Consider the following 26,457-nt stretch of genomic DNA (forward strand, 5'->3'; position numbering starts at 1 on the left):
AACACAGCCTGAGAGCAAGGAGAGGTTCATAAGAAATAGGATACTAGGTCCAATTACATCAAAACAGTCCGTAGCTATGCAAGATGGAAGAATGTCAAGCACAGTATTGGTGTTATTCATTTGATCAACTAGCCGCTTAAGAGACAAAAGTGATGTCAATATAGCTTCAGAAACTCTTGTATAAATTATAATGTACGAACCACAAGTTATCTCAGTAGCAGATAAGGTGAGCAGCAGCCATCTTGGTTATTTACAAAAGATCCACAGCAGGGCTCCTCAGTGTATTTACATCAAACCTGCTCTGTATTAGATGAATGTTTGTGATTGGCCTGACACAAACAGGGCTGCGTGGAAATGTGCAGACGGATGCCTTCTGCACGACCTAAAGAAAAAATGAGCTCTCTTATTCATTTGGTTCCCAGGCTATATTTATTATCCCCCCCCCCCCTCCTTTTTTTTTTTTTTTTAAATAAACAGTATAAGATATTGTTTTTGGTTGTGTGAGAATTTTTGTACAGAAATAAGTTTCCTGCCTAAAGAAAAATTGTGTTTGGTTTCTCAGATTGGCTCAAGTTCAGCTCACCAAAAGCCGGAAGCGATTTAATAATGGGAGTGGTGAGTGACTGGATCTGTTATGGCACTGCCATTTAGAAGAAACATCTCCTCGCTGCAGCCGTGTTGGTAATATCAGATAGAAAAATAAATAAATAAAAGCTCCTTAAATGCATGGTGACTTTTCTTTCCCCTGAAAGTTTTACTTCTATCTTTGCTGTTGTGAAATCCTCCTGTAAATCCAGGCTGCCATGTCTGCTCCTTATGTCTCTTTTAAGCCTTTTGTGGATCCGGATGTTCTTTTTATTGAGGAATCCACCAACAAAGCTGAGCAACCTGTTTATTTAAAAAGGCCCATGCTGTGTGTGAAATGTGTGCAACTTTGTCTTTGTGTCTCTTGCTAAATGTTCGTGATTGTTATTTAAACACTCCCTCTCCTCTTCCTCTGTTCACCACAGGGCAGACAGACAGACAACCACACACTTTCACAACTTACTTAAAGACTAATTTATTGTTTTGTTTTGTTTTGTTTTTTTTCATTTCCAATAGCCAGTTTCCTGGGAATATATTATATTTTCAACTGTGAATCACCAGATTTGTTGTATTTCTGTTCTGTGTACCAACACTGTTTGTTATTCATTTGTTAGTCCTCTGTTCTCTGTTTTCTTGTCTCCCATCTCTAATCTGTTGCTCTAACATTTTTGTTCACCGCATCTTTCATTTCTCTCAAACACACACGTATCTATGCTTTCCACTCCAGGTTATTGGCTGTACTTGTCCTGCTGATTTAACTATAGTAAAACTCTGTTATCTGTAAATCCGGTGGGATTTTGTCTTTCACTGCATGTTGAAAAGGGGATTTTAAAGGTTGACATCTCAATATAAGCTGGACACGTCTGACAGCCTGGTCGTACTTCTTTTCCTCAAATTTGACTGAGAGGCAGGCTGGATCACTTTGAGCGGCAGGAGAAGGAGAAGGGGAGGCATCAAGCCAGTGAGAGAGTGGTGACCTTCTGTCACAGAGCTGAGGCCCGATAATCTCACATCAAAGTCTCAGCTCAGACTTGACTGCAATGGGCCCTAACTCCCTGAGTCTGTATAAAAGAAACGTCTTCAATTAGAAGACATAGCGCTTTCTTTTCAGATGAAACTTTTGAAATGGAGCTAGTGCACCGAGCCAGTCGAGACATAGTCGTCTAAGCTCATTACAGCCACCTGGGGAGTTGGGGCTTTGGGCAAAATTAAGTTTATTCAGATATACCCTGGTGTGTGTGGATAAACTTTTATCTTGATGACACATAAAAGTTTGTGCAACCATAAACTTCCTTTTTGAGTCTGCCCATGCTTCAGACACAGCAGGATAAGATTGCATCAGAACTGGCCATAAAGAAAAAAACACAAAAAACAGGTTTTGCAGGCTTTAGCTGACATCAGTGACCTTTAAATACTTGCTTTTTGCCAGCGCAGGAAGCATTCGGGTCGTTTAAAGCACTGTAACGCATTGCAAGTGAGGCAGTGCATTGAAAGTATTCTGCAAAGTCATAATACTCTGCGTGAATAGCAGCTCCTATACATATTCTGTATTTATTGGATTCATATTTATGATTATTTTCAAATTGTTATTGAACTATCTGCCATATTTTAGACTCTTATTACATTTCCTAAATAAATGTGGTGTAAAAACACTGTTTGTGTCTGTGTTTACTGACTTTCCAGTGGTTTAGATATGAAGCTGTAGTTTTTAATATGGCAGTTTTTACAGGGCAGGCAAAGAAAGACATTTTTTAATTTGTAAATATAAGAGGATTGTAAGAGTAAGATTAGGCTGATTGTTAGTGCCATCGAGTTTGCGTTTAGGACAGGAAGAGAAATGGGTAAAATCTGAAACCCAATACGATTGAACCCCGATTAATCAATTAGCATGCTGTGCATTTTACAATTGAAACAGAGCTGTAGCCATTGGGACAGGCTCGCTGTCACTCCAGAGAACCACCAGAAAATGCTTTAATTGTATTTGCAGCTCGGGGACTGGCCCGCCTTTGGCGATCGCTGGTTGGCTCCTTTCAAGAGCGCTTCCATTTGCCGTTCTCCTATTGGCTGAGAGAGCTTTCTGTTTTGGTAGCCTGCCAGATGCCGTCTGCGAGGGGAGGGAGCCGTCTGCCTTCCGCTTTGGGCAGAAGGATAGACACACAATGAGTAGACGAGGCTGGGTAGAAGCTCCACTAACGCCGCTGTAAATATATCCATCATTCACTGAGGCCAGAGAAACATGGAGAACCAGGTAGAGTGGCTTTTGTGTCTCCCGATGCTATATGAACTTTTCAGGCTCTAAATGGCAGCAGGCTAAGCGCTGGCTGGTCAGGAATGAATCCTCTGTTCTGCTAGCCAGAAGAAAAAAATGCTCCTGCTGCTAATGAACTCGTAGTTGTTTGGCTCTGGAGCTATGCTAGCTGGGCACTCATACATCGGTATTTACCGCTAGCTGAGCTCAGTCTACTACACCATTCAGTCAGTACCGCTGCATAGCTCTAGCCACAGCCAGGCACACAAAGAGAGCTACAGCTACGGCTTTGCTGGCTTTAAACAGCACATGCACAACGTTAAACAGCACGAAGACCACTTTCAAGTCGAGGTTTTGTACCGCCGAGCTAAGCTAATCTACCTATGAGGACAGTGTCGGCCGTTGGCTAAAAGCTAAGGAGTCGCTACAAGGCGCCGGGGGAGAGAAACCTGGAGAGGCGGGTGTTGTCTCCAGTGCCAGCGGCCTGAAACCTTAACATACAAAGCAAATAAAACCAGCAATCTGCGTACATCATGCAGTGTCTGCATTATTTGCCAGCACTTGGTTAATGTTTAATGGTCATCACCTTCGTGTTGCATGGTGAAAAACTGACAGGCTCCGTGTGTGGCAAATGTTGAGTCCAGTAAAGATTTGCTGCTTATTATAAAGCAGAGAATCCTCAGTATAAAACCTAATTTTAAAGGCTGGTCTATAAACTTTGTGATCTTGCAGTGTCGTGCCATTTTGTGCAATGCACATATAAATTTGCGCAGTTAAAATTTATGACACCATAAAAAGGTACCTAATTTATTTCACAGAAACAGAAAAGAGGCTAAACCAAATTACATATCTGCTAACTGTAAAGTAGATGCTGCTGAATGGGTTACTCTCAAAATGCCTGAGGCTATTCAGGACTTATTTCAGATGGCTAGGCCACACACACCCATGGAAAGTGGCTCAGCCACTTTCTTGGAACGGGTCTCCGCTCAGCTTTGGCCCCTTTGAAGTTTTAGTGCATCCAAAGGAAGTCTCCTGCTACAAGTTAAATGCTTTCTCTAGCTGTACTTGTGCTACGCATGTTACCTTTGTTACATGGGCAAGATTTGCAAATAGCTTTTCCAAACACTTTACACAAATACCACGTGCACTGGCATTTCATGTGTACACATTCAAATTCTACCTTGATCAAGGGCACAGCGATGTCATTTTGTAGTGTGTTCCCATTGAACGGAGTTGCTTTGTTCCTAAAAGTGTTTGTAGTGAGTATGTCTGGCCTCACTGATCCAAATGCACTTCAGAACACTGAGATATATTTGCAAGGTTGTTGGATTAGATCTCATTAGGTTTAAATTGCTCTTTCAGACCCAGAGAAGGATCAAGTTTAGACTAAAAATGGGGAATTGAATTTATTGCATAGTCCAACATCATGACATTAGCAGCGGGATAGCAGCTTGATTAGTCATACAGCTTTCTGTGTGGACAGCAAAGGAGCCTCTTTTTTCTCTTTTCTCGTGCTCTGATCTTTGTGGCATGAACGCTGCAGTTCAGATGACAGGATGAGTGGTCGTGCAGCTTTTCATAATCCTCACACGCTCGTTCGCACACCCTATTTCCAATGCTCACTTGTTTTCTTTGGGTGCCGCAGATAGGCTATTTGTGACTCCCCTGTGGCTCCCAGGGATTGACCATTTCCCAGTACAAGTAACTGTTTCACCTCTATCCACGTTATCTCGTAGATTGTGCGGTACGGGGAAAGAGTTCAGCATCCCCACGAGACAACTGGTGTCGAGCGCGCTTGTTCGTCCCCTTTCAGGCAAACTTTCTGACTTTTATTTTAATCGTTCATTTGCTGGAAGAGATTAACACGGTCATGAGGAGGGGTGTTATTTACATGGCAGCTGGGAGTTCATTGTTTTCATGGGAGCCAGTGTGTCTGCCAAAATTTGTATTTCCCCTCAATTGAAGCACTGTGTGAGTGAAAGAGAGAGGGGGCATGCACGCATCATTTCAATATCGGTGGCTTTGTGTTATTTATTTTTTTATCCCATGCATTGGCTTTGATGGAAGTTAGCTGAATAACTGTGTCTCCACACGCCTGTTTGCCCAGCTTATTTTAGTAGAACTAAACTGAGATGCAGTTTGACACTCTGGTTCTTGTGTATCTGCACCAGTGTTGAGTTCATTTCGTGTCTTCATAATTCTGGCTTTTTGTTGTCATAAAGTTTAAACTGTTTAAATATCAGAGGAATTTTTTCCTTTCTTTTTTGTATATTCAAAATCATTTTGAATCTTGTGGTGAAATTTTCGTTGCTTCTCTGATTTGGTTTGGGACTGCTCATAGAGCGGAACATCTGAATATGTCACCTTAGATTTGGAAATGTGTAGACGACAGACATTTAATAGCTTCATTTATCAATTAACAACTGAAGAAAATAAATCTCTGAACAAACTGATAATAAAAATAGATGTTAATTGTAAACTTTCCTGCAACTGCACCAACAAAATGTGTTTAATGGAAGAGTACACTTCTTGTTTCAACGTGTTACGGCGTTATCGATAAATCGGCCATTGTTTTCTTAAATGATGAGTCTGAAAATGATCCAGTGTAATAATCAAGGTAGTGGTGTCAGATGACTTGCAATGTTCAGCCATCACCCCACAAAAATATTCAGTTTATTGTCAAAACAAATGAGAAAATATTTCTCAATTCAGAAGGTGAAACGAGAGAATATTGATATGGACTCGAAAATGTTTTGATTGATCTTTTTAGTCATCAAAAACTTGCACGCTCATTTTCTGACTATCAGCTAATTAACTGCTTACCTCGGGACGGGTTTCTCTGTCTCGTTCTCTTAATTTGTTTCATTATTATTATATTGTACGCACTCCTGGAGCTAATTGCTTTTTTTTCTGTCAATTTTTTTCTGCTTAAAAATTGTGAGAAGAGATTTTTTCCTCTGATTCTTCATTTTGCTAAAGGATCAATCATAATATCAGAGATTGAAGAAATCCTCAAATTCCCTTGTTTTAGTTTTTATTTATATTTAAATGTTTTTAAACTTTACCTGTTACTGAAATCACTTAATTTTAGCGCTCATTCTTTTTTGTGTTTCCGAAGCACAATCAGCATCTTCCTCTTTGGCTCGTTGTCATCCTGATTTTTATCTTTGCTTATCACAACCCTGATTTTTTTTTTTTAATTTTTTTTTTTTTTTTAAACCAGCTCCTCAGGGGGAGGGGGGGCACTGATGATTGGAGGGAGTCCATGGCGGCTCGCTGTGGGTGTGGTGGAGTCTGGAGTTTAAGGGCATTACTGCCACAGAATGGCCGGGCAGAGCGCCAGGCGGGGAGGTGTATGTGCATGCCTGTTTGTGTGTGCGTATTTGTGTGCGTTCGTGCTGGGGAGTGCCAGACCAGCTCATCTCAATCCTGTCCCCTCTAATCCCCCCGCTCGGTCCCAGCTCACGAGCTCCTCAGTGCAGGGGCCAAATCCCCACATTCTTCAGTCCTCCCCTGGACATAAAGTGCCTTTCTGTCCCCCGCCCGCCTCCACCCCTCGCTTCCCCTCCTGCGCTCTATCTCCACCAGCGCTGTGTCACTTGCGTGGTCCGCTGCTGTTATTGTTCTTGGCAGACAGTTGTGGCCCAACAACGCGACCCTCTTCTGGACAAACCTTTTGAGATTGTTCTGCTCGGGCACCTAATCACTCCCATTCCACTGGGAGCGTCCCTGCATGAGTCCGGCTTTGTTTCTGTCCGGCCCCTTTCCTCTCGAGTGTCGAGTCCTAACACTCAAGAGATTCAGAGGTTTTGTTCAAGGTGGAATCGCGACCCAATGAATAATTGCTCCGTGGATTAATCTTACAACTGGCTTTGCTTATGTTTATTTCATAAGCTACCTCAGCTTGGAAGGTGTCTTTGCTGCTGTAATTTGTCACTGCCAGGGACTGGGATGCAGCCAATAGCACGGGGCTTTGACTTACAGTCATTATCGATTGTAATGCAGTTGATAATTGACTTAAAATCTGTAGACAGTTGTTATGATTAATAGCCGACTCTATAAAACAACTGAAGTAAAGGTAAGCGGGTTTGTTTAAAGGTCACGGTGACGTCATCGCCCCAAAAATGAAAGATTTCCAGTTTTAATAGTATTTAATTGTTTTGCAGTTGGATACAATGTTTTCAGGACCAAACCAAAAGCTGCTGTTTAGCCAAGTGTCAGAAACCCAGAGATTCATTATGATGTTACAGAAACATGGGAACAGCACAGAGGAGAGATGGCCGACCAAGTCTGGGCTGTAGTTGTTAAACTGACTGAAAATCTTTGCTGTGTTCAGTGATGCTCTGAGTTTTATTAAGCTATTAAACTATTTGTTAGTAAAATATAAAAATGAATGAACTATTCCATTAGTATTTTTGCTCTTTATTTGCTAGCAGGGTACTTTGGTGCAAGCTAGTACTGAATGATGTTAAAGGCAAACAAATCTGAGTATGTCAAGCCAACTTAAAACTGTGTTAGCTGTTCTCTTTTTGTTTTCTTCTTCTTAATCATTAATCGAGCAGTTTAGCGGTTAGCACATTCACCTTGCATGTGAAAAAAAAAAAAGTGTGGTTTGAGTCTGGGAGGCTACACAAACCCAGCCTCAGGGGGTCACGACCTTAGTGCCTGTCCCAAGCCTGGATAAATGGGAGGACTGGATCAGGAAGGTCATTCGGTGTAAATCAGGCCCAATCACACATGCAGATGTCTCTCTGTGGTGAGACATTCAGAAATAAAGGTGCTGCCAAAAGCACCTTCTCCTTTATCATCTGTGATATCAATCCTTAGAAAACAAATAAACTATCGCAGAATTTTTTTTTTATTAATTTTAATTTGTGGGTCACATAGTGGTGCATTTAATGCTGTCACCTCCTGAGTTTGAACCCCCGGCTGGGGGTCTTTCTGTGTGGAGCATGTACCCGTGTGCCTGCGTAGTCCAAAGACATGCATGATTGGTTAATCAGTGATTCTGAAATAGATGTAAGTGTGATTGTGAGTCTGTTATCTCTGCAATAGACTGTCGAGGGCGTACTGGACAGCGGTTAAGAAATATGGATGGACGGACAGATATTATTTGAGTTGGCCTCACTTTTCCAGCATAGATGACATTTAACAAGCTTCGTAAATGAGTTAAGTCCAAATCAAAACATGGTTAGTCCTCTAACAAGACAATGGAAAATGTCTGCTCAGCGTTTATGTATTTATTTTCATTTTTTCACCTTTTCGCTGACTCCGAAAACCAAAAACAAGAAAGTTACATAGAAAATAAGGTTCTGATTATTAGTTGGTTGCAAACTAGGAGGTTTATCCTATCTGTGTCCTGTGTTGTATAGATTTTAAAGCCCCTCGACTTTGGCTGATGAATAAAAACTGACCTGAGTGACAGTATTGTCTGGAAATGTAGGCAGAAGCCAGTAAAGTTCAGGTTGCCTTCGTCCCATAAAAATCTCAAGGGATTAATTTTCTGTGCTTTTCTCACTTCTGCGTGACAAAATGTCAGTATGAGTTTCTTAATCTCTTAAATCTGTGTTGTTGTTTTTTTTACAATACCTGAAATTATGGTTTTGTTCCCATGCCACAGCCTGTCCTTTATCCTGTCTTCCTTCTCTCACTCCAACCAATCACAGCAGATGGCCCCGCCCCTCCCTGAGCCTGATTCTGCCGGAGGTTTCTTCCTGTTAAAAGGGAGTTTTTCCTTCCCACTGTTGCCAAAGTGCTTGCTCATAGGGGGTCATATGATTGTTGGGTTTTTCTCTGCATCTATTATTGTACGATCTACTGTACAATATAAAGCGCCTTGAGGCAACTATTGTTGTGATTTGGCGCTGTGTAAATAAAACTGAATTGAATGCTTTCATTCTTGGTATTTAAAGTACTCTGTCTCTTTTCAGTGCACTGTGCAGGTAAAACTAGAGTTGGGCCACCGAGCTCAGCTAAGGAAGAAGGTGACATCAGAAGGCTTCACCCACGACTGGATGGTGTTTGTCCGAGGCCCAGAGACTGGTGACATCCAGCACTTTGTAGAGAAGGTTGTCTTCCGCCTGCACGAGAGCTTCCCCAAACCCAAGAGAGGTAGGACAGAGCAATAACGACATGTAAACATTCACACAACCACACATTTTCATTCTCTGCCGGTTTATTTTAAAATCCCACACAGTGAAAACAGCCGGTGATTTAAAAGAAAAGGCACCGAATCATTGAGAGGGAAACGGTTTTGTTTTTCACTCCTTTTTGTGATTTTATACAGATGACACATTTCTTCCTGTTACATATGACACATGAGAAATTGATCAGATTTCTAAATGTTGAAATGAGGTTGTTTGTTGGAGGTCAGAGTGAGGGCAGGCAGCACAAAGATAAACTGTACCGCTGTGACAGCCCAGTAGGAATATTGTTGTAATTTTGTCTTTACGCCAATAATGACTCCACTATCATTTAATGCTAAAAACACGCAATCCTATCAGAATAAAAGCATGCTTCTCACTAGTTTGTGCCGCCGTTTTGTTTTTGCGTCCCTTTAAATTAAGTAATGTGAAAATATACGGGCATATTGTGATCTCGACAGAGTTTGTTACAGTCGGTGGTTTATTTATTTTCTTTATTGGGGGTTAAAAAACATATTTGTCTCTCTGCAGTATGCAAGGAGCCTCCGTACAAAGTGGAGGAGTCGGGCTACGCAGGTTTCCTCATGCCTATTGAGGTTTACTTCAAGAACAAGGTGAGAATACCTGAATGCCACCCATCACCTGGGTTATATGTGGACTCCCTTTTGTTTTTAATGTGTTGGAATCTAAACTTTAATCTCTATAAAGTCTTTTTGTCAATTTTCAAATGCATTAGAAAATGTTAGTTTTTCTAAAAGTTCATTTTTACACGTGGCTGAGCTAAAATGGTTAAAACAGGGAAAAAAGCAGAGAGAAAAGTCTGTGATGCTCTGCAGAGGCTTGCAGGAAAACTGGGGGGGTAAAAAAAAAACACTGACCGCTGCAAATAACGACACAATCACCTCCCTTAGAGATGCATCTTAGTCTGAATGGGACTTAAGGCTGCCTTTACATTCTCACAGGAATGCAGCATATAAGGAGAAATCAGGCTTTTCCAGCAATACTCATGTTAATCGGGTTAACTCCTTAACTTGATAGAGAAAACTGGGTTTCCCTTTTACTTGATGTGCACGTAATCAAGTTACCGTCTAAACCAGGAGTAATGCAATTACTTGTGGCCGTATAAAGGCAGTGATGGTTCAGAACCCCTGGTGGAAAAATATGTACACTATAAATCAGAAGTATCAGCTCTCAATAATCACATAATTTACTAATTAAAGGCTGAGCTACTTTTTATCCTCTTATGGAAAATCAAAGGTAGACATTAGAAAGATTAGACTGAAAGCAGAGCCCCCCAAAGCTGAGTAACCAGTGATTACTGGCAAGCAATTATCAAACCTGTAGTTTATTAAACAAAGTTAAGTATGCCTGTGATTTCCACTTAGATCGGCTGCACACGTGTGATTATAAGATGAGCCATTCTGGACTTGTTAGCCGTGTCTTTCTGCACGTCTAGATCATGGCTCCACATGACAAAGTGTTGCTGGAGGATTTGAAGTCATCATGAGATGAAAGCTTTTAATCAATAGTTCTATTAAAGAGCCTCAGGACAGCTAATCAGATCAGATTTGTGGTGGCTGTCCTCTTAAAATGGCATCATGGGTGCTCTGAGAGTTTGCACAGATCCGACTTGCAAAAGACCTGCATATAAACAACATGTCATAAAAACTGCAGCAATAACCTTTGCATGAAGAGAGATGCGGTGAATATTTGGAGCACTAGATAAATTTGTTCGGTCATATCTAAAACCACAGTGTGTGCACTCTGACTGAAGCGTGGGGTTGGCGTGTGATTACAGGTGACTGCACAAGTGCAAAGGCGTTAGGAAGGTGACGTTTATAGATGGTATTATTATTTGCTGCAGACGTACCAAAACACTGGCTGGATGACTCTCGGCCTCCAGGAGCCCGTAAGAAGGAATATCCCCGATGGCGATGCAGAGCCTGCTTTCAGAGTACCCGAGTGTGCTAGCTGACACTTTTAAAATATTTTACAGGGAAAAGCAACGATGTCTTTAAAGGCAGGCAAAAAGTAACTAGAGTAATGAAAGGTGTGCTGACATCTGGTGCATTGAATCGCGTTTGTTGTGGCTCCATTTGTGATATAGTAACTCGAAACTGTCGGTTTTTAATTTGACATGAGGGCAGATATCTTACTCTTGTACTTTAAAGTAATGCGATTACCTGAATGTTAAATGATTCAAATCTGTAGCACCTTAAAGTGATGTTGCAGCAGAGTGCGCTCCTGTGGTAAGCCGTGTTATAGGATCAGATTCACTTTAGGAGAAATGCTCGTATGCAGTGCTGTGTTAGCGAAAGGCTCGTCTGGTGTGGAAACAGTTGTTTCTATTAGTGACGAGTGAAATTATCACACAGCACTGGCATCTTTATGTCAGCCATTGAGAAGAACGATGGAGGAACCGCTCTGCTTGCATTACGATACAGTTACGAATCTGTCAGGATGATCCAGAAAAGACTTGAAGGAAAGTGAAGAGGAAAGGAAATATTAGCGACCATTAAGCCATCATCGCGGTTACTTAAAAAACTTTATTTATAAAATCTTTCAAGAGTGACCTAATGCATGTGCCTGTGTCGCTCCGCTCCGCCGCTGTACAGCTTCCCTCAGGAATGTTTCTTATCAGTGCTCCAGCTCCAGCATTGTCTCTGTTCTGTTGACTTTCCGGGTTGACGGTGCAGTCATTCAGCTTTTATTGTGCGTTGTGAAATGTCTATGACTGAGTGCCACACGTGCTGCGTAAGGACTTTTAAAACCTTCATTCTTTTTCTTCTCCCTGTTCAGGAGGAGCCCAAAAAAGTGTGTTTCAACTACGACCTTTTCCTTAACTTGGAGGGCAACCCACCAGTCAACCACCTGCGCTGTGAGAAGCTCACCTTCAACAACCCCACCAAAGAATTCAGGAGAAAGCTGATCAAAGCTGGAGGGGTGAGGCTGCCTGACACTTTGGCTCGTAGCCAGGCTGACTGACTGAGAGCTAAATGGCTGATCAAAGTGAATATCAGACGCTAATAGTAGCAAGTACGGCACACTGTATTTTAGCGTTAACGTGGGAGGAGTCGTTGGCTCTAAGTGTTTTTTTTTCCTGTTCTCGACTCCCATTTTAATCCTTTGAGAGCCGCAGATAACCCGCATTGAGGAGATCACTTAAAGTCTTAAAAAGCATTGATTTACGTTAAAAAGGGGTCTTAGAAGGAATTAAACCCTGAGATTTCACTTTGAAAAGTATGTTTCTTCTTCTTTGTGCTCGTTTTGTGTGTGTGAGAGAGATCGGGAGCTGCTGGGATGTTGCGCACTCCTTTGCCCGAACGCTAAATACGGGATTGTGTGAACAGGAGGACGCTGAATCGGTTTAGTCAGCACCGCGGCTGATAAATAAGAAAGTGCGACTTTTATCAAAACCTTGTGTAAACTTAAATAATCCACATATGCTGTAAATTGTTACGTTGTTACATTATTTGAATCAATTCTATAATTTGAAAATGCTGCAGTATTACTGATCAAATAGCTTTTGACTTTTATGTCCCTGCTGTTTCCCCCTTTGGCTAATGAAGGGATTTTTATACAGTTTAAAAATATTTTTAATTTGGCTGAATAATGTGATCCTGTTTAGGTGACCTCACGTCAGAGATTCATTTTAACCTCCTAAGAACCAAACTCTTTCATAGCATTTTTAATTTCTTTTTGCTGTTTGGGCTGATTGAGACCTGATGAATGTAAAACCAAAGAATTACATGATTATTTTTTATTTATTTACCTGATTTTTGTTTCTGAGAAAAATGAGATCTGCATATTTAAATTTTTGTCCTAGGACAGGGGTGTCAAACTCCAGGCCTCGAGGGCCGGTGTCCTGCAGGTTTTAGATGTGTCCTTGATCCAACACAGCTGATTTAAATGGCTAAATGACCTCCTCCACATGTCTTTAAGTTCTCCAGAGGCCTGGTAATGAACTAATCATGTGATTCAGGTGTGTTGACCCAGGGTGAGATCTAAAACCTGCAGGACACCGGCCCTCGAGGCCTGGAGTTGGACACCCCTGTCCTAGGAGGTTAATGTAACTCCATGGTGTAGATGTGTAAATGCTGTAGTAGCTATTAACCTCCAAGCCCAGAGTAGTTGTACATTTAAGGTGCTGCACACCATGAACACTCAGTTCATTGGAAATTGATCAAACTTGAGCTGCAGGAAGTGAGGACAGTTTTTATCAGCTTTGCTTTTCGCTGTTTCTGCATCTCGGCTGCTGCAGCGCGTCTTCCTCAGTATATGCTTCTTTAATACATTTTTATTTGCACATAAAATAAAATTCATCTATGATACATTTCTTATCTTTTACACTGATTCGGTTTGATTTTCTTTCCAAACTCAAGTATAAAGCCCACTTATAAATCTATCGGTGAAAATGAACATGTGTTTTGCTTCAGTTCTTAGAGCTTGCACCTATTAAAGCCTCTTTTTTGAATTTCAGGTGTTGGTGGTCCCTGAGGGGGCGGAGGCCATGTCAAGGCCAAGCCCAGACTACCCCATGCTCCCCACCATCCCCCTCTCTGCCTTCTCAGACCCCAAGAAGACCAAGACCTCTCACGTGTCAAAGGTTGGTGAAGAAATGATCCCGCTAGACCGTTTTATTTTCTCTTTGCACCTCTCTCATTCATCTTAAATTTATAATCTGCTTTATTGGTCAACTCCAACGATTGCTTTTTCTAAAAACACACACACTGTCTGGGTAAAAGACATTAACAAAATCATTAAATCAGCCTTCAAAACAGCCTGACTCAGACTTCTAATCACTACCAGCTGTTTTTGAGCATCTGTACGCAGAATTACTCAGCCTGCCAGGAAAGGAGGAATATCAGAAGAAAACGGGAAACTGATCCCTTTACGTTTACTCTACCAGCTCACAGGCCAGCACAGAACTGACCTGGTACGGTCTTTCTTAAACGTGGGGCAGGCGATTGTCTTTCTAAGTCTATTCCTTCTCTCTTGATAAAATAAGGAGCTGATAAAGCGATAACAGGCCCCTGTGTTCTACGTGGTCCTTCTCGTACGCAGTCATTTGTTAAAGCCTCACGAATGTCCGTCTGTATTTTGACATAGAAATGCGCGTTTCATCAGTCCCATGATTATCGTGGCACGAGTGGGTGTTTGCTGAGCACCAGCTCGAGCTGGGATGGTTTCATCCAGCTGTGTCCATCTGCTGACACAGAAGAACTCGGCGCAGGAAGTCTCCGAAGACGCACGTGGCCATTTTCTCCAGTTTTTTTTAACAGCGAATCAATATGATAAAAGCTCTAATGTGTGCATCAACTTTAATAGTGTCACTTTGAAAAAGCTGTAAAACTGTTTGCTGATAAGTGGGCGCTGCCTGCCAGAGCTCTATTAAAAGCCGCTCTTGTGACTCTGTGGCGCGTTTGTTTGCACATTTGCATTTTTATGCCTCCGTGCCAGTGACAGCTGTGGCTGAGGAAATATGCTTCGGGGTTGACGATGTGTTTATCTGCCCCATTCTCACGACCGATGTCTCAGCAGCTCTTTGAGGGAAATTATTCACGTTTGGCACAAACTCAGGAATTGGTTAGTATCTGCTGGTCAGAGTCACTTATACACCTTTTCGGTCATTAGTCATTTGTTGAGATCAGACAGAAACGTCAGCTTGTTGCACTCTGACTGATTTTTTTTCCTTCACCACTCAGTAGTGATGAACTTATGTGGGGTCAGAAGTTTGAAAGAAACGTGAAAATGGATTTAGCTGTTATCACCTTAAAACCGATGGCTTGACCAATGATCCCAGCTGGACTCGCTCTGCTTGGCGTGCCCAGTGCCCACTAAGTATTTCAGCAGCACCTGACGATACGCAGCACTGTTGAGGTTGTTGAGACCTGTGTCTCTCACCTCCTCTCTCTTCATACTTTGCTTCCTACTCTATAAAATTATTAATAAACTTGGTCTGAGAATTGTTAGGATTTTGCAGTGCACGACAGTCTTCTACTGAAGACTGCTGTATGGTGTGGAAGTGTGACGTCAACGGTAAAGCCATCTGCAATTGGTCTTGCAGGGAGCAACCTAAAAAAGCTAAAGGTGGTCCAGAGTGCACGAGTCAAACCTGGAAATGTTGGAGGTTGTGGGGGGCGGCGGCTAATGTTGTTTCCGAAGCTCACTAGAAACGGAGCCATCGTCGATTTTCCGTACGCTTCGTCTGCTGCGACAAATCACGTATCACATTTGTCCAGCACCATCAATACGTTTCAGTGCGTTTCACGCTAATCGGATTCCAGCGACGCTAACGGCATTCCCATCAGCAGCAGCTCCACATAGCCTTGCTTGTTAACAGTTATAACTAGCTAATAGAATCAGCTAAGATCTCGAGCCTATTAAAGACCAACATGCTGGGACTGAAATTGAGGATGTCCTCATTCAGCTCTGAGCGATGGTGAGCTTCATACAGCTGTTAGGCAGATGTTATTCTGTTTACTAATTACTGAGACAGTCACATGTAATGCGATTACATGCCAGACTGGAAAGGCTTGATTTGGGAATCTCGGGAGGACACGGTGCGTTTGTACTCGAGGCAGCTGAGCTGATATTCTGTTTGCGGCTGTTTGAGCCAAATGGTCGAGGAGAAGAGTCGATGATGATTATGATGATGATGTTGTTTCTCTCTAGGAACCCAGCAAAGAAGGAAGTGGAGGCAGCAGCAAAGGACCCAAACCACACAAGTTAACCAAGGAGCACCGAGAGCGGCCACGCAAGGACTCTGAGAGCAAAGCCGCTTCAAAAGGAGACAACGATAGAGACGGAAGCAGCAAGCCTGGCCGCGATCCTTCCTCTTCCTCGTCCTCGTCTTCAAAAAAGCCGTCAGACATCAAAGTGAAAGATGAAGTAAAGGTCCTCCCCAAGGCGGCCTTCAAGGAGCCTAAAATCACACTGAAGGACTCAAAGATGGAGGGAATGTCTCCGAAAGGAGGGGGGGCCGGTAGCGGCGGAGGAGGCGGGGGAGGAGGTGGCGGAGGGCCGCCGGAGCCCAAAGCACCGGGAAAACGACCGTCCACGGTGGAGTCTCCCAAACCGAGCGCTAAGAAGCAGAAGAAGGCCAGCTCCGAGGGGCCGAAGGGGCCCACCGGCAGCGGGGCCTTCACAGGAACCTCCCCCCGTGTATCGTCCTCGTCCGCAGCAAACCAGTCGTACGCTGAGAAGAAGCCTCCGAAGGAGAAGGGTCGCTGGTTCCCAAGCAAAAACGACACGCAGGAACTGAAAGAGGCCAAGAAACTACAAGACTCAGAAGAGTCGAATTCAGAGGATGAAGCATCGTCAAAATCAGAGGTAGGAGGACGAGACGGTCGCTTCAGTCAAGCTTTGAAACGGGAACATGTTTGATGTGAAAAATTCGTTAGTAAATTCTCATCGTAGTCGTTTCAGCTCTCGTACTCACAGACTGCAGCGATGTGTTTACTTGGAGACATGATTAAGTTTCTCTTGAACAGACTGAGGTCTTACCCGTCCATTTAAAAGAAAAAACAATGCATCATTTCATCGTGAGCCCATCTGATACTCGGTCCCATGAGTGTCGTTATTGTCTCTTCATGGACTCGTTGATCTCTCCTCCTTCTCTTTACAGCAGTCGGTTCCCTCCAGTCCTTCCACTCAAAGCTCCAGTTCAGATTCCAGTTCAGACTCTGACTTTGAGCCGGGACAGAAACAGGGACAAGGTACGGTTCTTTCAACTACAACCCATTTCACATAAAAATAGAATTTCATTAGATACGATTATTTAATTTAATGAGCAAATTTAGACCTTATACAAATTTTGGGTGCTGAGAATGATGGAAGATGATGGTTTGTGTGACTCGTCGCTCAGGCCCCCTGCGATCCATGGTGGAGGAGATCCAGTCTGAAGAGTCAGATGATGATGACTCCACCTCAGAGGAAGAAACGCCCATCAAAACCAACCCGCCTAACCGCGACTCTCGGTCAGTCCCCCAAAACACATCCACTCGTTGAACTGTCACGCTTTCCTACACAGAAATTAGTGACAGAAACATGCACATCAGTGAAGAAGTCATTAACACTCAGCTTACATGTGTGACACGCTAGTGGGAAAGTCATGGTATGTATGTTAATGCTTGATGTTTCAATTCCATTAAACAAATACTAATGTTTTGGGCTTTTTAATGCTTTTTAAAGTGTTTTTATCCTGTAAAAAAGGAGAAATAAAGCGGTGAATATGCACTGTGTCTACGGGAGAATATAAGCTGCACAATATGCATCAAACAAGTCAAAGTTGGAGCGTATTAACTGATCATTTTTCCCTTTTTATAGTTGTGCTGAGTAGCTACATGTGCAAAAAGCATTACTGTAGTCTAATAACAGGGTGTCATAGCTAGACCTGTCTGCCCACCTAACTTTCTCTTGTTGTTATGTTATAAGGCAAATTCTACTCGAGGGTTAACTCTGCTTACAATAGACAGTAGGAGCACGCGAGGCCTGTGTGCATGTCATTGACCTCTGACCTCGCCCTGTACCCCTGTCAGACTCAGCCTGGACAGCGAGAGTGACAGCAGCGACGGCTCCCACCGCCCCAGTCGAGACCCCGCCCCGCCCCCACAGAAACACAGCTCCTCCAATAACAAAGTGAGTCATACGGACCTCATTCTGCTGCACACTTTATTAAAGAGTCGTCTCATTAGAATAGAAGCGCTAAGGCGACACGCAGCGTCCGTTTACTTGTGTCGTGTGTTTGGTTCGTACTCACTGTGGGACGAGCGGTTTGCAGTACAAGCTGTGAGTTTATTGCTTTTCTGGGGATTTCATTCTGTATGTGTGAGTATAGTATAGATGTAGACGATAATTCAGGCCGTATGTTTAAGGGTGATGCTTAAAGCGGTCTGTAGCCATTCACCTGGCTCGCACTTGCTTTCCTGCTCCTTTTTTGCAGGTGGTCTCATCACTGCCTCTCTATCAGTATGCCCCCCCCCTTTTTACCATCTTTTACATTTTTCTGTTGTCTCTGAACTGCAGGTGTCTGTCCGAAAAAGCCCAGATTCCTCGTTTCGCTCGGAGAAGGTGATGAAGAAGGGATACGACAAGGTAGGAAGGGTAAATCAAACTTTTTATGCCTAAACCTCACACACACACGAGGCTTTTAGACAGCGTTCGGGGGCCACATTAATGGATTCAAGAGTAATGACCAGTAAATTCATCCAGCTATGCAGACTGACTCTGGCCTTTGAACCCATAAACACATCTTTCTTCTTTCTTCGATGATTAAAGTCATGTTTAAGTAGCGTTTGGTAAACTGATCTTTATTTTGTTGGAAGAGTCCAAAACTTCAGTCCCTCTAAACATGTTATGGTGTCAATCAAAGAGAAATCCATGTCCAGCACCAACAGATTATTAATGTTTTTGTCTCTTTGAGTTACTAACTTCACGATGTTGGTCAGACTCGTGTTTTTCTCATGATGGTAGTTATTTATTTATTACCCCGGCTGCTGTATCTTTGTGCTTCTTACACCGCTGAAGATTTGGGACCAGATCTTCCAGATGTTGCTCCGTGAAGTATGAGAGTCTAAAACCTGCAAATGCTGCATTTAAAAGCCCCCAAAATCTGGAGAACACATGCGACCCTTTATAGATTCCCTCGTGAAGATTTATTGGCTGAGGTGGTGACTGAACCCCCATCAGCACCTCATTTAGACTAAACGTCTAAAAGCAGAAGAGATTCTTTGTTCCTGCTGTTACCTCCTGCTGGGATCGATTACCACAAAGCTAAGATGGAACATACTGATCGGTTGATAACGACAGAACTGATGCGTCTAGTCTCTGAATCAGTTTAGAGTTCCCAGTTTTCCCAGATGGTTCGTCTCGTGTATTTCATGCATGTGTCCTTTATCTCCCCGATGTAGAAGAAAAATCTCTCTAGAGTCACAATTTTGTGCTGACAGAGTAGGAAGACTCTTAAACACTTTATTATCATCATCATTATTATTATTATGTTTAAACTCCTTGGACTTTATTCTCGCTCCTCTTTTCCCTCCTGTCCCATGGAGCAGGCCTACACAGAAGAACTGGTGGACCTCCACCGCAGACTGATGGCATTAAGGGAGCGTAACGTCCTGCAGCAGGTGTGTGCTCGTGCCAAAACTAACCCTGTGATGCTCTGATTCTGTGAACGTGCGGTGCTAACGGTTGCCGTGACGTTAACTGATCTTCCTCTCTATCAGATCGTCAACCTGATCGAGGAGACGGGCCATTTCAATGTGACCAACACCACCTTTGACTTTGACCTCTTTTCACTGGACGAGTCCACCGTCCGCAAACTACAGAGCTACCTGGAGGCGACCACGTGACAGGAAGTGGAAGCCGGCCCGCGGATGGCGGAGGCGGCCTCGCCGCTGCGTCTGCTCTTTCGAGAGGAGACGGGTAGCCGGATCTGTCGCAGCTCTTTCGTGGGACTGACTGAACCTTCGAACAAGCACACACGAAGACACAACTCCACCACCTACGCTCGACGCCGGGGAGAGAACTGGAGGAGGAGCAGCGGGAGGCGTGGAAGGAGACGCCGGAGCGGCAGAACTCCGTCTGCAGTCAGGATTTTCACTACCCATCTCTCGTCTCGAGTCTGTGCAGTGGTGTGGAATTCACCCCACAACCCCTCCTCCACCCTCCTGCACCCTCATTGCTCCCGCCTCTGCAAACCTAATACTTCCCCCTCCTCCTCTTCCTCCTCTACATGCACACTCCTTACTCGGCAGAACACTCCGATTCTTCCCCCCCACCCCCGTTGTCAGCTGGAGCTCATTTCTCTCTCGACATACTCTTGAGTTGTGTGTGTGTGTGTGTGTGTGTGTGTGTGTGTGTGTGTGTGTGTGTCTGAGCATGTGTGTGCAAGCACTGCTGAGGTTTAAGGGGAGATGTTGTCTTTGTGGTCACTGACTTCTCTCTGTTTGTGAAGCTTGAACACAAACAGCCAGTTTGATTCTTCCCCCGAGCATACACCAACATATAAAGAATTAAGGTAGCACTTTACTTTATTAGCCACCTGTTTAACATTAATAGGTACATAAACCTCAAACAAATGGATTGTGACACACTATAATGTAGTTGCGCGTTTCCTCGTGTTATCATATTGATCAGAGTTTAGGAGTTAAAGCCCATAAAGACTTTTAGTTCTTCTTGTTTTAAGAGGTTTTCATGCATGAAGCAGTTTTAGGAGCAAAAAGACGAGCTTTCATTTTCTTCTTCTCTTGTTTTCCTCTCACACGCTACTCAGAGCAGTAAAAGATTCACTTACTGAAAATACTACTAACGTGGTTTGGGCAAGGGTTGCAGGAGGTGTGGTGCCGGCTCAGTCGCGGCGTACGCACCAGAGCGTTAGCTGCTCTGTTTGCACACGATCTGACACGACGAGAACGTTTTAGAAGAACGCTGCGCACCGGAGAGGTCCGGTCTGATAATTGTGCTCATTACGTGTGACAGCTCTCACTCTTTGCCACTTGTTTTTCTAAGCCCGGTTTGGGTCTCTGCAGTAAAGATTTGGGGACTGGTCTTTCACTTGAATTCATTCATTCCCCTCTGTGGCAGTAAAAGATGGCGCACGCGTCTTAGAAACTCCTGTAAATAAAAGCCAGAAAGCCTTTTAGTCCCGACTCTAAGCTACAAACAAAGGCGGCGTCCTGTAGGAGAAAAGGATCATACACTAGACAACCACTGTTATATTTTACTTTTTTTAAAATAGAAATACGTTTCAGAGTAACATAGTCCCGTTTCATGGCATTTCCTTAATGAATTATACTCATCGTCTAAGGTCAAAGTGTGTCTGTCTGAACAGCGGGTGTGAAACCTCATATGTAATTATAGTGTGTTATAAACCAGTTGTTGAGTATTTGCAGTGCTCGCGAATGCTCAGTGTGAGGCTTTAAAGCAAAGCGGTACCGAGATTCACGCACATGTTTGCCTCCCGGGTCCTTCCAGCTTTGAACACTGTACATGAAGACACTGAGACGTGTGCTGTATGTGTGCGTGACTGAGCTTTCTGTCGTCTGAACATCTGAAAGCGTTCTCCTCAGTTCCCCCTCTCCTTCCTCGCACTGAAAGCTGAGCCTTGACCTCCTACCAACAGCGACCCCCCCCCGTCCACCTCCTCCCTTCTTCCCATATCGGCGTGCATGAAAGGGCTCGACTGCTCGCAGCCGGAGCAGCGGAGGGTCACTCCTGAATTGCCTTTTAAGCGTTGGGTCGGGCACGGTAAGGTGGGGAGAAATGGGGGGAGGGGGGGTTTAAAAAGCCGTGAAAAAGTAGCCATACTTGTCTCCCTGATTCCAAAAATAAAAAAAAATAAAAAATAGGGGCCACGCTTTTTTACATTTTATTTTTCTACAAGTGCATTTTGTGTATTTATTCCCAGAAAACCTGTGAGCTATGAATGTATATCGCTTTTACTTTTCTACGGCTAGAAACAGCCCCACTCTAGTGCCTTTTTCCTGCGACTTGCAGTGTGTATATGTGTGTGTGAGTGGGGAGGGGGTGCACTCTGTTAGGCATGCCCACACAGATTGAACACCACCCCAGCCCCCTCCTCCCCTTGGGGAAACTAGTATTAATTGGAATGCCTGACTATCCAGTATTTTCCTAATAGCTTCCATCCCTGCTTCTCTCCAGTGTCTCTGTAGGCTGTCGTCCCTTTTTATCGATAATATTTCCACTCATCGAGCCCTCTGGGAATTTTCAGAAGGCGACCAAGATTTTGTTGGCCAGTTTTGGAATTAGGTGTTTTAACGCGTGGTAGTTCCTTCCAGTGCGTGCTGTTCAATAGGCTCCTCCTTCAAGCAGCGTTAAGCGTACCAGCTAACAGCCAAGCGTCCGATATCAAGTCGCCAGGCACTTGAACGGCATCGCTAATAGATGTGAATGCAAGAAAATAAAGACGCTGGTCTTTACATCAGGAATCGGACTGATGGTCTCACAAAGCTGGCTTCTTCTAACTAATCGGATCAGTGACTGTACGCTGCGTGGCTCATTCTGTTTAAAAATAATGATGGTGATCAACATATTGGCTTTATGCGCTCAATATCTCAAACATTTAAGACGTGTTAAAAAATAGTTTATCCCAGAGGTAGTGACATTAGAGACTAGACTGTATTTAGTTTATTTTAAAGCCAATATTGATATTAAAGGCTTTCAATAATCTGATCTAATTATAATGTAAGTTTATGTTGAGCGGTTTTAATTTTCTTCCCCGTTGCTCTGCGGTGCTTCGAGCCAGATCTTTGGTGTTTGTGAGCCTACTTCGGCTCTTTGATGGGTTGGGACCCGGTAAGCGTGCTAGCCGTGGTGATTTATGCATTAATGATCAGGACCTAGTCAACAGAGTACTTGAACAAAGTCAGAAGTGACAATCATCAGTAACGCCCGCTTTAAAAGTTCATTGGAAAGCACGTCGACGCACTGAAACGGTGTTAAATGATGGAGGTCGACTGCTGTAAACGATGATGAGCTTTTGTGTAGTTGAGAGTACTTTGCACAGTGATTTGAACAATTTAACTCTAATTGAATTGGCAAAAACTATCCTCGCGTGTTTAGTGTAACCTCATTTAACAGACACCATCCCACCAGGTCGGAGAAGCTCCGCCTTCTCCTCCTGCTGTGGACTAAAGGCCAATCATTTGTATGCAATAGTTTTCTTTGCATCAAACCGTACTGTAAAAAGATCATAACAAACCAGAGAAGCACAAATGTCGCTTTCTTCACTCTGTGTAATAGAGTCCACTGTAATATCTACTCTTATTTTTAGCTCTTAGTGTTTGATTATTGTTTTCTCTTTACAGTCTTTGTATTTACTGTATATCGTTTACTTGTTTTTGTTTTCTCTTCTCAGACTCTATGCTCTATATATCTATAACGCTGCTGCAGAAGTTCCCCCTAACGGGATCTTCACTTTTATCGAACATTAATGACACTACTCTTGATCGTGAGTAGCTTCCTGTTGCGTAATCTGAACAAACGTCTGCTCGACACATTCAGGAGCCAGTTTTGTGAGGCCCAAACGAGTCAGGACTGAGCACGAGTTCTGGACTTATTTGGGGCCTCGATGTTGGTTTTTTGTGGCCCCCTTTAGGCTTCACGCTCTCTCAGACACCAGCCCACTGATCTCCTTCCTCGCTTTTCCTTTTCCTGTGCTTCTGCCCTGACGTTCCGATAGCTTTAATACTTCGCTCTCTCCTTCTGTTGCCTGCCTGGCTCGGCGCCGCACTCCCTCTGCCCTTACCGTAGACGCCGCACGAACACGGACGATGTCTCAAAATCAAAACCGGCATCAGCGCCGCCTCATGCGCCCTGCAGTAGCCCCCCCTCCCGCCCCTCCCTTCTTCCTCCCTCTGCGCCACCTTCATTTTTCCCGAGGTGTGCCTCTGTCAGCAGAACTTCAGGCCCGAGAGTGAATTTTGCAGCCGTGTGAGTGACGATAGTGCATCTTGCGTGCGTGTTTGTCAGCGATGGGAGAGAATTTCCAACGAACAACTTTCCTCTCTGTCCTCTGTGCACCGATGTGGGAACTTAGAAGTCCTAGTTCATGAACTCTGACCTTTGACCGGGCACTCATTCGGTCCCTTGTGGTCGTGGCGGAGACAGTGAGTTAAGTGGGAGAAGCCCCACTATGTACCCACAGTCAACGTTTTATTTATGGACCTCTGCACTTTTGGCTGTGATGACTTCAGTACTTAAGTAGTTACCTAAACTGTATTTTTAAGGATTTTATACAATATTTACATGCAATACAATATGAATTGAGTTTGTTTTGTTTGCCAACCATTTGTTTCTTATTTAATTGTCTTTTATTTTGGCATGTGTTCTCGCTATTATTCACAAACATGCCTGCCGAATCTGTTTTAGGCATAAGATGTTGGGGATGTTCCCTGTAAAAATTAGTTTTTTTGTTTTGTATCATGATTCTGATGACAGCTGAACACCGAGAAACACGTGTTTGGGCAGGCGGGTGAAAAACAAACGAAACAAAACTGCTGGATGAGCTAAACTTTATCACCCTCTGCCCCGAGTACAAATAACTGGACCACAAGGAGGGACGTGAGGAGTCCACACTTTGGTTCAGCAGAAGAAAAACGGTTTGTTTTTCTGTCGTGTCCAGTTTGGGTTTTCTGCACGTTCATAAATGTGCGCGCCCAAACGTAGACTGTCGTCTTCGTTTTATTATGTTAGGACAACTTGAGCCTGAGGAAACACAACATAGAGAAACAAGAGTTGCAAAGTGGGAGGAGATGCTCTGGAAGTTAAAGTGCTATTCATTTTTCCTGGTTTGTTATTTGTTTAAATGTTTGAACCCCTCTCTGGCTTGGATCTGCATAAAACACTGAAAACTGTCTTAAATATTAATATCTGTCTCAGAAGATGTGCTTTAATGAACTGCAACTTGCAGCAAGCAGTAAAGATGACAAGCCTGAGTGATTATCGTTAATGTTGAGGAACATTATAGAAGGGAATGGGAGATAGATGGGAGAATCCCCCCAGCTGTCCCTTCCCTTTGCAACTCTGTGCACAGGGCTGTGAGAGTGGAGCATTTCAGCTGAGTCTATATTATATATAATATGTGTTTAATACAGCAAAGGTAGATTATCTACTGTGTGGATCTTTAGAGGATGAGGAAAAAGCAAAAAAACAAACAAAAAAAAAAAAACAGAGAAAATGGTTCATTGATAATGTGTGGAGATGGGCGGGGCGGGAGGGAGGGGCATGTGCAGACGGGGTGTTTCCTGTGTCAGTGGTTGTCATAATGTGTCTGTGACAAGGGGACAGGGTTGCCTGTATTTATAAAGGGTTTGATTATTTTTCTTTTAAAGGGGCGGGGCGAGGGAGGGGGAGGGCGGCGTCTGAATCCATGTACGAGGTCGAAGCGACGAATGGCGGGAAGAACAAATGAACTGGATGGCTGAAGAACAATTTTGGTATTTTTGAAAAAACAAAAAAGGAAAACAAACAAACTTGGCATTACAACGCCACCATGTGGCCGTATGATGCAAGTTGTTAACGAGGACGAAACATGTTATTTTAATGTTATTTTTATGTTGAAATCATATTATTAATAAAGTCATTAAGTACTGTTGTCCCCCCTCCCCGTGTGTCCGATCCTTGACCGCTGCGTGACCCGCTGCAAGGGTTCGAGTAAAGTTCACGTGACGGTCATCGCAGGCCGCAGGGTTAAAAGGACAAGCAGCAGGCCGGCTCATAATGCTCGTGATGCATTGACCATCTATTGAGGAAATGCGGCTGTAGGGAGGGACAGTTATTGGCGGAGGCTGATCAATAACCCGGGAGGCTGCGTGGACCTTTTGGCCTGTCGCAGCAGGAACAGCGCAGGTGCAGATGAAATAAAGATGGCTGAACGCCGTTTAGCAACTTCGCTTTCACGCTCTTGACATCGTTCGTGCCGGTTCAGTGAACGGAGACGATGTTAATGGTTCGGGCAACACAACAGTCTGTGCTGTGAGCAGAACCGTGAGGTCTCTGGTGCAGCCACTACTTTATGTGCTGATTTAAAAATGTAATTGTTTGTTAAATTAATGGAAAACAGTGATTTTATCCTTTAGAAGAAAAAGAATCGAATATTTGTGATATTGTAAAAGTTTTAGTGTCACAATTCAATTTGGACCCACTTTAGATAACAGTGACCACGTGGTAAAGACACTGTGCCGATAACCTCCGCCCTTTTTATCCAGCTGATGAGACGCATGAGCACAGTTTGCGTAAAAATCCTGTTATTTGTGATAATTCAGCACTACTGTGGCCAATCCTGCAAAGTGTCACAGCTGCGAAACTAAATATGAATGTGTGCATGTGTTTGTTACTACTGTTCAGTACATTTACATTGTCAGATAAGACAAATAATGGAGCTGGATCACGTGGTGAGACGGTTCTAGTTCACTTACAATATAAATGTTCAGGATTTTCAGTGAAACGGAAGAAACGGAGTTGGGTCCATTTTTTTTTTTACTCTTTCCTTTTTACAAGTCAACGTGAAGCGCAGACTTTCAGCTTTATTTTTTCATAAATTTTGTATTAAATGTTTAGGAATTACAGCCATTCTTATACAAAGTCCCTCACTTGCTTATGAAGTAATTGAATAAACTCAGTGGTTGCACGAATTTCGCAGCTGTCGCCTTGGAGATGCTCTGCCATTCAGTTTTGTTTACCATGGCAACGCAGCCTCCTGAGCCGAGTGCGGTAAGGCTCTTCGGCTGCGTGCGTGCACCTGCTGACAGAAGCTGCTTCATGATGCGAAAAGCATCAGAGGAAATAAGAAACAGAACGTCTGCGAACTACAGAATCCAAACCTAAGAGCGAACCATCCTGTGCTGCAGGTTGATTTTTAGTAATAGCATCTATGACAAACTGCTAACGCTGCGAGAATGAAACTTGCAGCACGTCGGTTTTTCTCTCCCCCCGTTTCCGCTTAAGCATTAGAAG

At 43.5% G+C, this 26,457-nt stretch overlaps 1 protein-coding gene across 4 annotated transcripts; it reads left to right on the plus strand.

Annotated features, from left to right (window-relative positions):
• The first annotated feature begins 2,684 nt into the window (after positions 1 to 2,684).
• mllt1a (MLLT1 super elongation complex subunit a) lies at positions 2,685 to 25,096 on the plus strand. 4 transcript variants are annotated; one of them, XM_084909521.1, is made up of 12 exons: positions 2,685 to 2,833; positions 8,764 to 8,944; positions 9,508 to 9,590; positions 11,776 to 11,919; positions 13,457 to 13,582; positions 15,652 to 16,308; positions 16,604 to 16,694; positions 16,844 to 16,955; positions 17,517 to 17,616; positions 18,004 to 18,081; positions 19,035 to 19,106; positions 19,206 to 25,096. In XM_084909521.1, the coding sequence occupies exons 1-12, from the start codon at positions 2,822 to 2,824 to the stop codon at positions 19,329 to 19,331; spliced, it is 1,782 nt and encodes a 593-aa protein (XP_084765647.1). In that variant the 5' UTR covers positions 2,685 to 2,821; the 3' UTR covers positions 19,332 to 25,096. The 4 variants fall into 4 exon arrangements, with proteins under 4 accessions (XP_084765647.1, XP_084765649.1, XP_084765648.1 ...); XM_084909523.1 differs by having other exon boundaries at positions 18,004 to 18,072; XM_084909522.1 differs by having other exon boundaries at positions 16,607 to 16,694.
• The last annotated feature ends 1,361 nt before the right edge of the window (positions 25,097 to 26,457 follow it).

Source organism: Perissodus microlepis, chromosome 17 (genome assembly GCF_051167445.1).
Source record: "Perissodus microlepis isolate ML-2025 ecotype Zambia chromosome 17, ASM5116744v1, whole genome shotgun sequence".
NCBI lineage: Eukaryota > Metazoa > Chordata > Actinopteri > Cichliformes > Cichlidae > Perissodus > Perissodus microlepis.

Excerpts from the sequence above, each read along its gene's own strand:
- mllt1a (XM_084909521.1), top strand. Across the intron at positions 8,945-9,507 it reads CTTCCCCAAACCCAAGAGAG|TATGCAAGGAGCCTCCGTAC; the intron begins GTAGGACAGAGC and ends GTCTCTCTGCAG. Across the intron at positions 9,591-11,775 it reads AGGTTTACTTCAAGAACAAG|GAGGAGCCCAAAAAAGTGTG; the intron begins GTGAGAATACCT and ends CTCCCTGTTCAG.